The sequence below is a fragment of the Vigna radiata genome, chromosome 8 (genome assembly GCF_000741045.1).
Source record: "Vigna radiata var. radiata cultivar VC1973A chromosome 8, Vradiata_ver6, whole genome shotgun sequence".
NCBI classification, from domain to species: Eukaryota; Viridiplantae; Streptophyta; class Magnoliopsida; order Fabales; family Fabaceae; genus Vigna; species Vigna radiata.
Window position 1 is genome coordinate 5,935,981 of NC_028358.1, and position 18,583 is coordinate 5,954,563.

Here is an 18,583-nt window from a genome sequence, read left to right on the forward strand (position 1 = left end):
GTCAGAGAAAGATTGAGGAAACCGTGAAAATGAAACAATGAAAGAGAGCGCGAAAAGAAAATTCATTCTCTTTGCTTTCCACTTTTGCCCCTGACTTCATTTAAAAAACTCATTTCTTTTTTTTAATATCACGGCCAATCAACAAACGCCATCTGGCGTTGTCAAAACCGTGTTAACATATCATTTTCGTATCTTTATTTCCATTCACAATTTTCGTCACACTTTCTTCGCAAATCAGAATGGAAAATGCACATTTTGTAATGCTTTTTGAAATAAAATATTTAATTAAAAAACAACACGTGTCATATACATGTCAACACACGTATCACAATTATAATGAGTTGGAACGTCATTTGTCACAAAAGATAAATTTTAACGACGCTGAAAAATATATATCAAAATCAATTTCTTTGAAAGTATAAAGACCACACAATGACCAAGTTACGACCAAGAACTATTTCCAATTTTACGTAAAATTTCATAAACCAAAAAAGTTTTCCCTATAATTATTATAATTACTATTTTGGATAATTATATTAATATTATATATGATTTTTACATTATCAATTTTATAATATTTTATTTTATGGTTTTATTTAAAAAAAACATATAATCTAGACCGATTTAATTATGAGAATTATAAATGTCTGAAAATTACTTTAAAGCCATTGGACCTTAATATTTGGGGTAGCCAGACCCAGAACCTAAGGGGTGTCTTAGCCTTAGAGAGAGGTTTTTCTGAAATCAGATTCTCATTTGCTAAGATTTCCCTTCTCTCTCTAGAAACATGCCCTAACCTGGTGCTTTGCCTTCTCTCTAGAATGTTGAGATTGTTGACAACACAAACTCTATATCAAACTGGTTTTTGATGATGACAACACATTGCTTAATAACAGTACATAAGTTCTAGGATTACATGTTTTGCTGATATACTGATTTGAACAATGCTTTTGTTGAACATGTTTTGTTGATTTGCAATGTGTGTTCCTATGAATGATTATGTGTTATATGTACGGAACATGCTTGTATTGAAATGTGTGATAAAATGATTTTGATTACTTCTGCACATTTCTGAAAAAAAGATCACAAACACTTTTATGAACTTATATTTGTTGTGACAAAGGTCTAGTTCAGTCGAATACACTGGTAATGGATTCGACTATGCTAAAATCTTTGTACAGATTTTGTGAACATGTGCTTGATGAGTGATGAGTCGTTATTTCTTGACTATATTTGGTTTATTGCACTCAAATAAATCAGGGAATTGTGTTTAATTGCCCGTTATTTCCCCATTTGTCCTAACTGTGCTTAATTTGGTCGGAAATTCATATTTTCATTAATTTGGATTTTCTGAGCTAATTAATTGCATGTTTAATTGTAGGGAAAATATTGGAGACATATTTTGGAGCATTAGGAGGTGGCATGAACATTCAAGATTTAATATTTAGTCATTGCAAATTTAATTAAAATTGTAATCTAGTTGATTAAGAACTTTACTTAAGCTTTTGGTGCATTGGGCCCATGTGGGCAAATTCTATGTTAGGCCCAAACTTTGAGGGACATGTGGCACTTAACCTAGGGTTTCTTAGAGGTGGTCCCCACCATTTTTGAGTGGTTTTGGACAACATTTTGAGCCAATTGCCGAGACACTCCAAGAAGCACACTCATTCTACACTTTCATTTTAGCTTTGCCTTGTATGAACTCTCTCTTGGAGCCTTTGTGTGCTATTTTCGTTTCTTCAACCATGAATGAACAAGATCATGTTTTTCTTCTTCTATTGTTTGCAAAATGCTTGTTCTTGCTTGATGGAATGAAGCTCTACCATTTCTCTCTTTAGATTTTCGTTTTGGAGGTTGAATGCTTGAGTTTGAAGCTTCTTCTTTGCTTTTTCATGGTGGTTTCTTTGGTGGAAGGGAGACCCATTGTCCATTTCGGTTTCCTCCTCATTTTGCTGCAGTAATCTCGTTTTTATTCTGAGTTTCTTGGATTGGAGGACGGAAATGGAGTTGTTGTCAAGTTTGGTAGTGAAAAAGGCTTAAGTTGGTGCATGGGTATTGTATTCTTGAGCCATTTTCTTCTAGCATTTTATTTTTATGTTGGGAAACAAATTTGGAGTTGGACTTTGTGCTTGATGATGGTGGCTGGACGGTATTGCATAGGAAGCATAGGGGTTTGGTTTTGTTTGGGTCAAAAAGTTGAAGAAAAGTGTGTTTTGAAGTTGGATTTATGAAGGTAAAACTTGGTTTTATTGTTCTTGAATCATTTGGCAATTGAGCTTTGGGTTCCTTGGAGTGTGTTCACGGTTTGGAGATGGAAGAAACAATTTGGATGTTGGTTTGTTGAAGAAAAAAAATGAATTTGGAGTGGAGAAGGAAGAGAGAAGGTGTAATTAATTTTTTACCCAATTTGGCCAAGCACACATGGAGCTACCTTTGACTAAGGGAACATTTCCTCTTTAAGTTTTGTCTTAAAGCTTGTTTCAGCCATGAAATGCTAAGGGAATGGAGTGTTTGTTGTTTGTTTTCTTTGGGTTTTGCTTACTTGGCACATTGGAAGTAGCATTTGAGATTGAATCCTTTTACCCTTTGGTTTGGAAGCAATTTTTCTTTGAAGCCCTTTGCATTGTTCACGTAAATTGAAGCTTGGAATGCACACAAATTTCTTTGCTGCATTGGAAGAGAGAGAGGACGGTTTTGAATGATATGGAAGGCACATGATTGTTGTCTTGAAGAATGGTGCACATGAGACAAAGAGTCAACANATCTTGNATGGTTCATTTAAGGAAGAAAGTCAAGAATTGAAGTTGGGCCTTGGTGGACTAGGAGCTCACGGCCCAAGGGGATTTTCTCAAGATAATTTCACTTTTAATTTCATTTGGTAGATGAATATTGGTCACATAATTGATAGATGAAAAAACATGTTTAATTATCCCTTTGTTTTGCATTAATTTTCATGGTAGGTTTAGTTGCTTTTGATGTCTCTAATTTAGTGTTGCATTTTAATAGTTTTAATTGTGTTTAGATAATTGTTTGTTGAATGTTGGGATTAGCACTTTATTTTACCTTGATGTCTTCTAACTTACACAGTTGAGTTTAATGTCCATTCGTTTTAATTTAGTTATTCGTATTCGCAAAAACACTTTTCAACCCACCCCCCCCCTTTTGTGTTAGACTTGACTCTGAACCGCAGTTGGTCCTTGAGAGACGACCTAGGGGTCATTCCCTAGCATTATACTGCATTTCTAAATTGCAATCAAATTTGTATGGGCCGCGACACCCATCAATGAGATTTTGAGATGAAAAGAATTTCAAAGTGATTTTTCATGTTTCAGTCGACAGTGTGGAACACCTATTCAACTGTGTTGTTGTTAGTTTTGGAATTCTGTTATGCCTACTTGCTCCAACGACCATATTTTCAGAAGTTAGTTAAGTTTGACTGACTGGGTCAACTGTCTTAAATCTGTATTGATTTTGGTTGACTGGGGAGCCTTTGTGTTGGCTGTCTGTTATAACTGTTTTAATACAGTCGACGGTATTAGTAGGCAATTCGACTGAGAATGGCAGGAAAACTATAAATAGAACAGAACACGAATTGTTCTATGACTTTTGTGATCTAACATTTTCATTGTCCTGTTTCAGAGAAAGTTATCAGTTTAGGAAGCTCCAAGAATTCTCCAAGAAGAAGGTGGTGATTTTCCTTGAGAGAGATTCAGATTGACGAGTTTTTTGCACTTACTGTTTGACAACAACTGCACAAAGAAGGTGCTTCTGGTTTGATCTTGAAGGCTTGCCATCTTGTGAAGGCTGATGTATTTGACTGAATGCTTGGCAACCTGTGAAGTCTGCTGCGATAGGCTTGGCAACCTGTGAAGCGTGCTGTGTAGGCTTGGCATCCTGTGAAGAGTGCTGGTTACCCGTTGAGGATTGTTCGACGTGGGTTCAGATTGCAGAAGAGAGGATTCTTGCTACAATTCTGGTTTTGTGTGTGCAGCTATATTTGGTTTTGGGTTAGAGAGGAGATTTATATTTTTGTGTGGTGCTTCTATAAATTCCTTGTTGTAAAAACCGCAACCATTATAGTGCAATTGCTTCCAAGATTGGAAGGACACTGGATGTAGGCATTGTTGGCCGAACCAGTATAAAAACCAATGTTTGATTTTCTCTATCCCTGCACTCTTTATTTCAGTCGACTTTATTTGTTTAGCAGTCAACTACTTTTTTCCGCTGCACTGAAATTTTCATTACTTGCATTTCAAGGAAATATCAAAAGCTTTGAATTTTCATACAAGATTGCGAAAAGATTTTGTTTTTGAACTAACACCAATTCACACCCCCCCCCCTCTTGGTGTAAAACGAAGCCAACATGTTTCTTAACAATTGGCACCAAAGTTGGTTTTCATAAAATATTTGAAAATTCAGTCGACTCTGTTTTGATTCTATTCTACTGTAAAACCTGGGGATGACTTCCTTTTCGCATTCAAAAAAGGCTTATGATTTTAGATTTGATATTGCATCTGCTCCCTATAATTTGAAGTTAAAATCTGTAACTGATGGATTCTTTGAAAACTTTGAAGCAGGTAGCTTGGAATGCAAGGTAACCCGAGAGGAAGAACCTTGCTCACAGATGTAGAAATCGATCTTGTTGAACAACAAGTTTACAAAGTTCTTGAAAAAGACAAACAGTCAAGATCATTCTGTTGATGCCAAGAAAGTCAAGAATAAAGAAGAGTTGATCATGATGGCAAAATCCATGATAATCAAGCCTGATCTGGAACAACATTTTAAAAGTCCCACTTGGTACCTTGACAACGGTTGTTCGAGACACATGGCTGGAGATCCTACAAAATTTTCAGAAATATCATACAAGACTGCTAGTCATGTCACATATGGTGATAACAACAAGGGAAGAATCATCAGTATAGGTAAAATAAAAACTCCTTCATCTTATGAAATTAAAAATGTTTTGCTTGTTGAAGGGTTAAAGCACAATTTGCTCAACATCAGTCAGTTATGCGACAAAAGATTGAAGATCACATTTGAACCCAAATACTGCCTGATCAGCAATGGAACAACAAATGAGTTACTGCTTGTGGGAAAAAGGGTGAACAACATCTACCTAATCGACTTCGCAGATAATGCATTCGAATCTGTTGTATGCCTGATGACTAAAGAAGAAGATGTGTGGCTATGGCACAAGAGATTGGCTCACATTAGTATGAGTCAATTGAATAAGCTTGTCTCTACGAAACTGGTAAATGGCTTGCCCAAGATTCAGTTCAAAACTGATAGGTTATGTGATGCTTGTCAAAAAGGAAAGTTAACCAAACAGCCATTCAAGAGTAAGAGTGAAATGTCAACAAAGAGATCTCTGCAATTGCTTCACATGGATCTATTTGGACCATCCAGAACAAAGAGTCTTGGAGGTAATTCATACGGGCTAGTTATTGTGGATGACTATTCAAGATATACTTGGACCTTTTTGTTAAGCCACTGGCAAGTGTACCAGATCGTTATCAAGTAATATAATTGATAAACCTAATATCGTTCTTCCCAAAGGACTCTTAGGCCTTACTTTTCATGTAAACAAATCACGTAAGACTTGAGAAAAGAATTAAGTTGGTGGTTATATGCAAAGAACAACAATAAACATGCAAATGCAGTTAATTCAATTGGTTTTAAGAAACTATGGATGAATGGTGTTATTAGGGTTTACAATTTCATCTTATCCACTCTCATATATCTACTCTTTTTATTTACATCACTTATTTATCCAATTGCCATGCAAACTTTCTAGTCTACCCTTAACCCAATCCCTTGGTGAAAAGAGCCTATTATTAATTACCGGCTTGCTATCCCTAGCCTCCCCTGGTAACCAATAATGCAATGTGATCGAAAGCAAATACAATTGACCGTCCTACCCCTATCCCTAGGCGGTATTAGCATAATCAAGGAATTTCTCACCAGTTTATGACATTACCGTACGTCCCCATATCGATAAAGAAAAACAACTTTTAATGAATGAGTTAAACAATAAAAGCATTAAAGCAAAGATGAGAACCCAACAATTGATAAATAAGTATATGAAAAGCATATGAAGTAAATAGGAATTTGAATATATGACCGTTTCAAAAGATTACATTGTTCCCCAACAACAAAGGGTTTAGTTCACCATTGTCATGGTGAAACTAGATGAAATATGATGAAAGAATGGAAGAAATAACCCTAAACTTCGTAGATTGGAGCCTAAGCATCCAAGGAACCTCCTCCAAGGTGTGTGGAATAGCTCTGGACGTTTCTCTCTGCCAAAAGAATCCCCTTCTAATTCGCACTGGGGCTATATATAAGCCCAGAAAGATAATAGAAAGAATACAGAATCTAGCTAATAAAGCCAAACAATCGCCCAGGCGCCTAAGTTCATCGCTCAACGGTTTTCCTCTTGCTGCTTTGACCGTTCAGCGGTTAGTTTTGCCGCTGAGCAGTTTCCCTCTAAATCGCTCTGAGCGCTCAGCGGACCATTTTGACGCTCAACGGCTCACTTGACCCTTCTTTTTATCATTTTTCTCCTTCTTTCATGGGTCTAAGTCCACCTTACTTCACTTCCATCTTTAATTCATCTAAAAACCCTGCAAAACAATGTAAAACAAGCATAATATCGCTAAAACCAACTTTTGACTCTCACAAGACACAACTAAGTGTTTTACTTGATTTAAAGCTCATTTTAAGCCATAAAGAGTGTGTTTTACTATCACATTTAAGTATGAAAATAACGGTTTTTGGACCGTTATCTCTTTTTCATTGCAGCTAAAAATGATGCACTTAAAATCTTCAAGCGATTTGTTGTTGCCATTCAAAATGAAATAGATCTTAAGATCAAGGCTATCCGAAGTGACCATGGAGGAGAATTTCAAAATAAGGATTTTGATGAATATTTGGCCGAAATGGGAATTACTCACAACTTCTCTGCACCTAGAACACCACAGCAAAATGGAGTCGTGGAAAGGAAAAATAGAGCACTTGAAGAATTGGCAAGATCAATGTTGAATGATAGGGACATGCCAAAGTACTTCTAGGTAGACGCGGTGAGCACAACGTGTTATGTACTAAACAGGACAATCATCAAGTCTATACTAAAACTGACACCATATGAATTGCTGAAAGGTAGAAAGCCAAATATTTCACACTTGAGAATCTTTGGAAGCAAGTGTTTTGTATTGAATAATGGCAAAGCAAATCTTAGGAAATTTGATTCCAAAGCTGACGAAGCAATTTTTATAGGATACTCCCTGAATAGCAAGGCATATCGGGTATATAATAAGAGAGCTATGAATGTGGAAGAGTCAATTCATGTCGCATTTAATGAGTTTATCATGACTCCAAATCATTCTAAACAAGTTAGGAACTCTGCTGAAGAAGATGAGAACATAAGAGATGAAGAGAATCCTGAAGAAGTTACTAAGAAAGAAGATGAAACAGAGCAAGTCGAATCTCCTAAGGTTGAGTCGATTAAAACATGGAAAGTACCAAGAAATGTCTCAACACAAAACGTTATTGGTGATATGTCAAGAGGGGTATCTACAAGAAGACAACTAAACCAGTACTGCATGAACATTGCCTTTGTGTCCAAAATTGAGCCCAAGAAAATTGAAGAAGCATTGAGTGATGAAAATTGGATGGTAGCCATGCAAGAGGAGCTGAATCAGTTCACAAGGAATAATGTGTGGGAATGGGTACCTAGAAAACCTGAGCTACAAGTTATCGGTACAAAGTGGGTTTTCCGCAATAAAATGGATGATTCAGGTGAAATTATAAAGAACAAAGCAAGGTTAGTGGCAAAAGGCTACTGTCAAGAAGAAGGAATCGACTATGATGAAACATATGCACCTGTAGCCAGATTAGAAGCAATCAGAATATTTTTGGCTATTGCATCCACAATGAAATTCAAGCTATATCAAATGGATGTTAAGAGCGCCTTTCTGAATGGTTATATCAAGGAAGAGGTATATGTTGAGCAGCCACCTGGATTTGAAGACTTTGAATACCCTGATCATGTTTAAAAACTCAAAAAGGCCTTATACGGATTAAAGCAAGCACCAAGGTCATGGTATGAAAGGCGTTAAGAGCGCCTTTCTGAATGGTTATATCAAGGAAGAGGTATATGTTGAGCAGCCACCTGGATTTAAAGACTTTGAATACCCTGATCATGTTTAAAAACTCAAAAAGGCCTTATACGGATTAAAGCAAGCACCAAGGTCATGGTATGAAAGGCTGAGTGAATTTCTTATAAAGAAAGGATACTCAAGAGGAAAAGTTGATTCCACTCTTTTCATAAAAAGCTCAAATAGTGATAAACTGTATGTACAGATTTATGTTGATGACATTATTTTTGGTTCAACTAACCCTATGCTGTGAAAAGAGTTTTCAAAAGTCATGCAGGAAGAATTTGAAATGTCTATGATGGGAGAGTAGACATACTTCCTAGGACTAGAAGTGAAGCAAACCACAGACGGCATATTCATCCATCAATCTAAATACTGCAATGATCTGTTGAAAAGATTCAAGATGTCAGAATGCAAAGATGCTGCTACTCCAATGGCAATTAATTGTTACTTGGATCTAGATGAAGCTGAAAAAAGTGTCGATCAAAGAATGTGCCGAGGTATGATCAGATCACTACTTTATCTTACTACTAGTAGGCCTGACATCATGCATAGTGTTTGTCTATGTGCTAGATTTCAATCTGCTCCTAAAGAATCACATCTTACTGCTGTTAAAAGAATTTTAAAATACCTCAAAGGTACTAAAAACCTTGGACTATGGTATCCAAATGGTTCGAATCTTTTTCTAAATGGGTACAGTGATTCTGATTTTGGAGGTTGCAAACTAGATAGAAAAAGCACTAGTGGCACATGCCACTTACTTGGATCATCATTGATCTCTTGGCATTCAAAGAAACAAGCATGTGTGGCTTTATCTACCACAGAAGCTGAGTACATAGCTGCTGGAAGATGTTGTGCACAATCTCTTTGGATAAAAAGTCAATTAGAGGACTATGGCATTAAGATAAAAAACATTCCTTTGAAATGTGACAGTACTAGCGCTATAAACTTAACCAAGAATCTCATCTTACACTCGAAAGCTAAACACATTGAAATAAGACATCATTTCATTAGAGATCATATAAATAAGGGAGAAATCAAAATAGAGTATGTTGACACATTACATCAGTGGGCTGATATCTTTACAAAACCTTTAAGCAAAGAAATTTACCATTAAAAATGAACTGGGAATTCTTAATGAAAGTAGTGTAAAATGATTGATTCGACTGTACTATGTTTGAAGTCAACTGTGCTATAACTCTCGTGCATTTTTATAGATTGACTTCTGTTTTGATACTATTCTTGCTTAACCACTATACTTGATCTGGAAAAGGTTTTTGAAAGGTTTTGCAGGAAAAACATTGCTTTGGACATATACATTTAAAGTTCAACATTTGGAAAAGCAATCCATTCGACTGATGATTTAAAGCATTCGACTGCGTCCAAACTAGGTTAACAATTCCAATTCTGGAATTTTATTCTATCCTTACTGACTGCTTTAATCATTAGTATTCTGATATTATCTTTGTTCTTTACATGATTTTAGATCTAAATTGAGATAATATTGTGAGATTGTTGATATTTGTGTCATTGCATATATATGTGATTTAATTGTGTACCAATGATACAAATTTGTGCTTAAACTGGTGATTAATTTGTGATATTCTGCATTGTGCATACAAACTGTTTTTGAAATTCATGCATAATGACAGGGGGAGTAACTTCTTTACACATTGTTTCATCACACACACCTATATTTCAGGGGGAGTTTACATATATTTTTGTGATGAACTTGTGATTTTGAGAGCATCATTATCATTTTGAAACTGCATATCTGTTTGATGCTTCTCTGTTTTCAAAACTGCATAAATATCAAAACATTCCTTTTTTGTTAATGCACAAAGGGGGAGAGTTTTAAGGCATGTATGGGAGCAAGTCTATATGGGGAGAATTGTTGTATCATACTTTATCTGCTTGATGATATTTTTGTTGTACTTGAAGAGTAACTGAACTGTCATTATTGATTTTGCAATATGCTTTACTATGTCATATGTGGAACTGTGCAAACATGGTTGAGTTATTAATCATGGTTGTGCATCATCAAAAAAAGGGGAGATTGTTGAGATTGTTGATGATGACAACACATTGCTTGTATTGAAATGTGTGATAAAATGATTTTGATTACTTTTGCACATTTTTGAAGAAAAGATCACAAGCACTTTTATGAACTTATATTTGTTGTGACAAAGGTCTAGTTCAGTCGAATACACTGGTAATGGATTTGACTATGCTAAAATCTTTGTATAGATTTTGTGAACATGTGCTTGATGAAATTTTGAGATGAAAAGAATTTCAAAGTGATTTTTCATGAGTCAATCGATAGTGTGGAACACCTATTCAACTGTGTTGCTGTTATTTTTGGAATTATGTTATGCCTACTTGCTCCAACGGCTATATTTTCTAAAGTTAGTTAAGTTTGACTGACTGGGTCAACTGTCTTAAATGTGTATTGATTTTGGTTGACTGAGGAGCCTTTGTGTTTACTGAAGGCTTGACAACCTATGAAGTCTGTTGTGATAGGCTTGGCAACCTGTGAAGCGTGTTGTGATAGGCTTGGCATCCTGTGAAGAGTGTTGGTTACACGTTGAGGATAGTTCGACGTGGGTTCAGATTGCAAAAGAGGGGATTCTTGCTGCAATTCTGGTTTTGTGTGTTGCTATATTTGGTTTTGGGTTAGAGAGGAGATTTATATTTTTGCATGGTGCTTCTATAAATTCCTTGTTGTAAAAACCGCAACCATTATAGTGCATTTGCTTCAAACATTGGAAGGACACTAGATGTAGGCATTGTTGGCCGAACCGGTATAAAAACCAGTGTTTGATTTTCTCTATCCCTGCACTCTTTATTTCAGTCGACTTTATTTGTTTAGCAGTCAACTACGTTTTTCCGCTGCACTGAAATTTTCATTACTTGCATTTCAAGGAAAGATCAAAAGCTTTGAATTTTTATACCAAGATTGCGAAAAGATTTTGTTTTTGAGCTAACACCAATTCACCCTCCCCCCTCCTCTTGGTATAAAACGAAGCCAACCTTATTCCTAACATAGAATTAACCGTTCAATCTTGATTCTGAAGGTGCTCAAGCATTCCTCGCATAGAGAGCTTCGATTTAAATCGAACGTTTCTTCGTTCCAACGGGTAAGTCATTTTCCCCTCTTTTTCCAACTGTTCTTGAAGCTAAGGCATGCAACTTCATTGGTTGCATGTGACTAGCAAGCGTTTCTCTTTGTGTTTTCTGTCCAATCAAGCTCTAAAGAGTTGCGCTCTACACCAATTGGGTGGTTTATAGGTACTGTTGAACCTGTTTCTGTGTGGAGGTACGGTTAGGGATTCTTAATTTAGTTGTGCTTGGAATCCAGGTAAGGGGAGCTAATTATATTTATGTATATTAATTTGCATGATGAGTATGTTGTTGTGTTTAAGTTAAATTCTAGTAACTTAAATATGTATATTTATGGGCTTGAATTTTCTGTTACTGTGCTTAAATAGTTGTGCTCTATCGTTGAACTGATGCACGTGGAAATTGATGCCTATGAATTGTTTCTGTTGAAATTGATTTGTTGAATTGGTCCTTGATTGGAGTGGTTGCATTAGAGATTCTGTTGAAGTCAATCTGAGGTTGAGAACCTAGTGTTGGGTAGTAAACAGGTCCTGTTTATAACAAGTTGAGTGGTGGAATGGGGCATTTGAGGTTTAGAGCAAAAATAGGACAATGTGGATAACTCAGATAAATCAAATGGGGATTGTGAGAACACTTCGTTGGTAGGATAGAGGGGACTTAAAAACCTGAGCTGGCACATCCCTAATCATAGAGCAGCCCTGGCCTGGTCCAATAAGTTGTGACTAGTCATATGTGTTGGCGTCGAAGGTGAGTCTGATGCGTCAGACATCTGAACCCTCTCCGGTGACCAATTGGGTAGGAAGGGAGTGTTGGAAGGCAAAGTGTCTCATGGTGATGGTAATTAGCTAGATAGTTTAGCAAACAAGAACCATTATAGGTTGTTTAAGGGGAAGTGAGAGGGAATGATTTTGGGCGGTAGGAGTATGGGGTGCATTTGATCTGTTTAGGTAGTCTAAACAAGTCATTTGGGACTTATTAAGATCATAAAACCGGCCTAAAACTTAATAAAGATGGTAGAATAGAACTTGGGGTCTCAAGTTATAGAGTTTGAGGTTTTTAGAACTAAATTCATGTCTAAATCACTCTAAGATCAATTCATAGTTGCTAAAACTCATTTAGACAAGTTTAAGTAAATCCATATCATAAATTAGGGGTCTTAGAAGTTGTGGAAGAGGCCTAGAACGAATTTCGGGGTGTTGGGTTGTCAAAATCTGCAGAATTTAGCTTCCCCTGCAGACAAAATTCGCTGAGCACACAGGGGGGTGCGCTGAGCAAATTATGTGCGACAGACTGAGTGTTTTTTATGTTTTTGACGTTTTGGGAGTTCCAGACATCCGTCTTGGACGTTCTTTAGTTTGTTCTGGGGGTTTGTGACCCTTCCAGAGCCATTGGTGAGGGCCTCCAAGCCTTTTAAATTACGTAAGTGTTGGTAATAATATGCTATAAAGAAATTTGTGTTAATAAGTGATGTTTCTGTGAAAATATGTAATGTCTAAGTTTGTATGAGTTGTTTTATGACATGACTAAAGAGTGTCTTGTATGTTTATATATAGAGAGCTTGTGTGGTTAGAAGGAATATGATTGTGAATTGTGGTTCAAAGGTATATGACTTGGGAAGGAATAAAACATGGTTTTAAGGTTATTGGTGATGTAAATGTAGAATCTCTTGGTGAAATTGTTAGTGTTTTAGAATGAAAGTAAGAACTCAGTCTTGGGGGTCTTCCTGACAATGTGATGAGGAGTAGCAGGAGGTCTTAATCTTGAAAGCTTGCTGCAGTCTAGTCCACTAGACCTCATTTTTCTTAGTCATATTATTTTGAAGAACCTTTTCATGTTTTAAAATTTTTAATTCCTTGTATTTCCAGAGAGAAACTTTAGTACTCCACTTCCAAATTCTAAGTACTGATTAAGGATGACTATAATCCTATTATTCTTAACTGCTTACTATTATTATTCATGATGACGTCTTGATTATATGTATGTTTTTTTATATAATTTGGAACGTCACAAGAATTAATTACTTTTATTTTTGTACAGTGAAAAAACCTTTTTATTTTAAAAAAAATAACTGAATATATACATGTACTTGCCAATATGAGTAGTAAAAATATATTATATCACAGGATTTTAACACAAAAGACAAGGTTTAAATCAACACTAACAATCTGTGGTCTCAGGCCTAGAGAACGATTGGATCTTGAACAAATAAAAGAGGCATTCAAAGTAAAAAGAAGTGGAACAATGGAATATAACCCAATTAAATGGAATGAAAAAGCAAAGAAAATATTACAAGAAACTACTAAGAATGACCTTGCTAAAAGTGATTTTTATTGAAAGTTTAGTTCTTCACAAAATTTGACGGTGTCAATTGATCAATATAGCTGACCTCAGCTAACAAGGTAAGAAATGGTTGCTGTTTTTTGAAGCCATTCTGCGTGCCATGCCAATGCAAAACATACAACTTGTCAGGACAAAACATCCTAATATCAGATATCATTTGCTTTCTCATTCAACACTTGTCACCATTTCCATGCACAATGATGGATAATCTTCCAGCAGGTTATAGCAATCAGGTAGAAGAGCATAAACCAGTGCAAAAGAATCATCACATGTTTCATAAACCTCCAGATGGAAACTCACATTGTGAATTTGAGCATTTCTTGGTAACTCTCAGTGTGAAAGCCTGTCAACAGATAACTGCCAGTAAACCTCATGGTTCAATCCAATAAAGCGCGGTTAAAGGTGTGGGAGGCTTAAAATGAGACATTTTTATTTACTAATAAAATAATTTATGTTAATATGTAACAAAATTTTATTCAAAATTTATTTTTTGAGCTTTTTCTTATGTAAAATTATCTATTAAATTAGTACCAAAAATATTTTTTGGAAGCCTTTTTTTCCTGAAGACCTAAAGCAAGGGTTTTACCTTCTTGGGCCTTAAGACGACCTGAACCCAATTCACAAGTAAAATGGATCTTGTCTGGGGCAGTAGTAACAGCAACCAAAGATTTTGCCCACCATACCATTTTACGGTTGTCCACTTTGGCAGTGATACATGGATGACCTTTATTGAATCCAGCTCTCACTTTCTTTGGTCAATTTCAAGACAGAATTTACAGTATCAGTTTTCTTCCTACTTCTCCTGAGCCAGAAACAGCAGAATAATTTAGTTGTTGATATTAACATTAAAAAAATGTTACCAAAGAAGCAGCAAGAAAAAAAAAACTAAAAAATGAACAATGCATTGAAGCAAACATGAGTAGATACATGTGAATCATGTATGGAAGCAATAAATGAAACCAAGAAGCAGAAATAGAAAGCGTCCGCAATTGGATTTGGACAAATTTTTAAAAACAATATTCATTTTGTGTTGTTGATGCAGTATATTGATCAGATAAATTCATAAGCTTTCAAATGCAAGCATGACCACAATCCAATATACAAGAGCCAAGAGTTTATACATAACATTCAGAATTTCTTTAACTTGACCTCTTCATCCCGTAGAGTCTAGAAGTAGAACCAAGTCATGAAGTCATTTAAGTTGGAGTCCAACACCGTAACTATGCAAGTATTCTCCAAAATGTACATGACATCATTAGAATCAAAGCTCTGGCCAATGATTACCATAGTTGGTTCTGGTTCTGTATCATATGACTGTTTTTTTAGCATGGAGAATCATAAAAGTTAGTCTTAAACAATATTATAATAGAAATCATATTAGTAAATCGATCATGATCACGTTAAAGATTTGCAATGATAATAGATCACAACCAAGCCATGAGTTGCATACGAGAATTGACCAGCATAAGGAGGAAACTTTAAGCAAGGACAAAAACTAGGGGGTAAACAAGTAAAACTAATATGATAGTCCAACATATTAAAATAATGCATGCACTACATAGTGTTTAATCTCCAAAGCCACACCAATGGAGCTTGGACATTTCACACGTATCTTTTGTGATAATATCTTCATCAAAGTAGAATGCTTAATGAAAACTAAAGGAAAAGGGTCATGCAACTTCCAACTATGGGAGAGAAAATCCTGGTCCTGTTTAGCAATGTATAATATTTGACAGAATTTAGCAGAACGGCTGGTGTCTTTATGATGATGCCAGCAGTTTGAATAAAGCATGATTATATGTATACAGGTGAAGAGAATACAGTGAACATGTAGGTGGATAACTGAATATTTGATTATGTAGATAACAAGTCTTCAAAATTAAGACACTGAAGTAGAACCACAAATAATAATCAAATACCTACGCTGTATTCCTCTGTGATAAACTTACAATTTAAGGAGATTGAAAAAATCAGTAAAAAGATGTATGATGGGAGAAAGATGTCTTTATGGTATTTACATATATTTTCTAAGGTAGTATACCCTTGGTAGAATGAAAAGTTGGCACAGGCTATCCAGGGAAGATTGTAATAAAATGAGCAGAAGAAATGGAGAAAACAAACTGACAAGTTTAGGAAACAAATTCATCTCCATAAGCAGGAATTTCACATGTAAACACAAGAAGCTCCAGTTGCTTTGTCAATGAAACCAGGCATTCATAAATCCATTCAGACTGTGGATGTAACACATCCTTTGCCACAAACTCGTGCACAATGCCATTGATTTCAATTGAGCTGCAACCAGGAATCTTTTCTACTCCTCTCTCCTTCATTATATTCCTTGCGTTCCTTGCCTCCTTCCACATTTTTGCCTCACTGTACATAGTAGCAAGCAAAACATAAATACCACTATCTTGAGGATCCATCTCAAGAAGTTTCAAAGCTGCCCTCTCTCCTATTAAAACATTACCATGAACACGACATGCAAAGAATAAAGCACCCCACACAGCAGCATCTGCTGCTATTGGCATATTTCCAATAAGCTCTTCTGCTTCCTCCAAATGACCAGCCCTTCCTAAAAGATCCACCATGCACGAGTAGTGTTTAAGCTGAGGGGTTATATTAAAGTTAAAGCTCATTTCGGAAAAGTATTTTCGGCCTTCTTCAACTAAACCTCCATGACAACAAGCTGATAAGACACCAAGAAAAGTGATCTCATCAGGTCTTAAGCCACTACGGATCATTTCTGAGAAATAGGATATAGCATCCCAGGCATTCCCATGAAGTGCTAAACCACAAATAATAGCTGTCCAAGTCAAACAATTCTTTTGAGGAACCTCTTGGAAAACCTGGAGAGCCTTTGCAATATTTCCACACTTAGCATACATGTCAACTAGTGCAGTGCCCAATGCAACATCGAGAGAAATACTATGCCTTTTAGTATAATGGTGAATCCATAGTCCTACATCAAGTGCTCCTAGTTGTGAGCATGCAGACAAACAGTTAACCATGGTAACTTTATCAGGTTTGATTTTCTTAATTTGCATTTCATGGAACAGAGCCAGTGCCTCTTTACTATTCTTAGCTTGGACACAGCCACTGATGATTGCATTCCAAGGCACAACACTCTTTTCTGGAATTTTATACAAAAGCTCCCGGGCGACATCCAGAAAACCAAATCTAGCATACCCCAAAACCATAGTCGTCCATGAAACAAGCGTCTTGTGTGCCATTTTATCAAATAGAATTCGTGCAGCCAACAGGTCTCCACACTTGACATACATGTCCATAAGTGCATTACTGAGTGGGATTGTCAACTCAATGCCATGTTCTGTGACATAAAGATGAAATTTTCTGCCGAGATTCAAATCCTGCAGTTGAGAACAAGAAGAAATAATCCCAATCATCGTAATCTCATCTGGTTTCACTTTCTCTGTCACCATTTCCTCATAGAGTTTTTTAGCCTCATTAGCCAGCCCTCTTCTAACACATCCCGTAATCATGGCATTCCATGTTACCAAGTCTCTCACACAACCATTGTTGAACACATCATACGCTGCCTCCAACTCTCCATACGAGAGTAGCATAGTTATTGATGCATTGTGCACAAATATATCAAATTCAAATCCAAACTTCAACACATGCCCAAGTACTGTATAACCAACACAATTCATAGATGGGAAAGAACAAGCCTTGAGCAAGCAAGGATAAGTATGATTATCTGGTTTCATAACACCAGATTGCAACATTCTCTTGTACAACAAAACAGCTCCTTCTAAGTCCCCGCTTTCCACAAATCCCCTAATTGACACATTCCAAGAAAATACATTTGGTTCTCGAATCCAATACAAGATCTTGGTACAATACTCAAGGGCCTGCGATTCAGATAAAGCACAGAATGTGACAAGACGACTTGCGGCAAAGCTGTCGTTAATGAAGCCAGTCAGGATCATCTGGGTCTGGATTTGCTTCAACTGGAGCAAGGACTGACACCTTTCTAAGAGAGAAAGGAGAGGGTTGTTTCGAACGAAGCTGTGGGAGGTGTTCCAATGGATGGGTTTCACATAAGGACACGAGGAACGAGTGTGTAAACAACAAAGGAGACCTAAAAGTGGGATTTTTAAAGGGTATCTGAATCTGAGTTTGTTTGGAAACAGGATAAACATGACTTGCCAATGATCCACGAAACATGACTTGCCAATGATCCACGAAAGGCAATAATATAGTGTCGGGTTTCTCTTAAGTCCTATATAGAGATATAGAGAGATATAGGTATAACAAGTGGGAACAAATAAAATTTTATGTGTGTATGATACTGAAGGATTGAAATGAATTAGGGTTCATAGTGAGAGAGAAGAAGAAGAAAGGGTTACCGTTACCGTTAGTGAAGAAGATCAAGTGTGGTTTTAATCTGAGAAAGTTTAGAGTTTTCGCGTAACTGGCATGAATGGAGTAAGGTTGTGTTGTGTTCTTTCACAGGGTGTTTTGTTTTTCGTAATTTCAAAACTGCAAGCAAATAGAAAAACACATTTTTTTTTAAGAACTCAAAAAAAATTTAAATAAGTTTTATAACTTCAAAAATTAGTGTCTTGAAAGCTTAAGCTAAGTCCTTGTAAAAGTAATTTGAATTGAATTAGATAATTTGACTTTTGTAAATTCTATTAAAGAAGTCTAAAATTGTGATAATATTAATAAATAATAGTTAAAATATTAACTATCATGTCAAACTACAAATTTCAGTCAAAATTGAATTAAAATTACGTATAAATAAAACTAATATGCATCCCAATTAATACTCTAATTCCATAAATTTATGCAGTTTTTTAAACTAAGCATGTTTTAACACGTTAAATTTTAATATATTGATACCTTATTGTGTAATTTTTATTTTGAAGAGAAAATAATATTAATTAACTTTTTAAATTTGAAACTAAATACTTTAATTCTCCATTGTATAAAAGAGAGGATTT

The 18,583-nt window shown here is 35.9% G+C and overlaps 1 protein-coding gene across 3 annotated transcripts; it reads right to left on the minus strand.

The window, feature by feature from the left end:
* Positions 1-13,412: 13,412 nt before the first annotated feature.
* Positions 13,413-18,081, minus strand: LOC106769705 (pentatricopeptide repeat-containing protein At2g22410, mitochondrial). 3 transcript variants are annotated; one of them, XM_014655431.2, is made up of 4 exons: positions 15,742-18,081; positions 14,766-14,930; positions 14,203-14,418; positions 13,413-13,959 (listed from the first exon to the last, which is right to left on the minus strand). In XM_014655431.2, exon 1 carries the CDS (start codon positions 17,777-17,779, stop codon positions 15,746-15,748), a length of 2,034 nt encoding a protein of 677 aa, XP_014510917.1. In that variant the 5' UTR covers positions 17,780-18,081; the 3' UTR covers positions 13,413-13,959; positions 14,203-14,418; positions 14,766-14,930; positions 15,742-15,745. The 3 variants fall into 3 exon arrangements, with proteins under 3 accessions (XP_014510917.1, XP_022640590.1, XP_014510918.1); XM_022784869.1 differs by lacking the exon at positions 14,766-14,930; XM_014655432.2 differs by lacking the exons at positions 13,413-13,959; positions 14,203-14,418; positions 14,766-14,930 and having other exon boundaries at positions 15,824-15,989; positions 16,084-18,081.
* Positions 18,082-18,583: the final 502 nt, after the last annotated feature.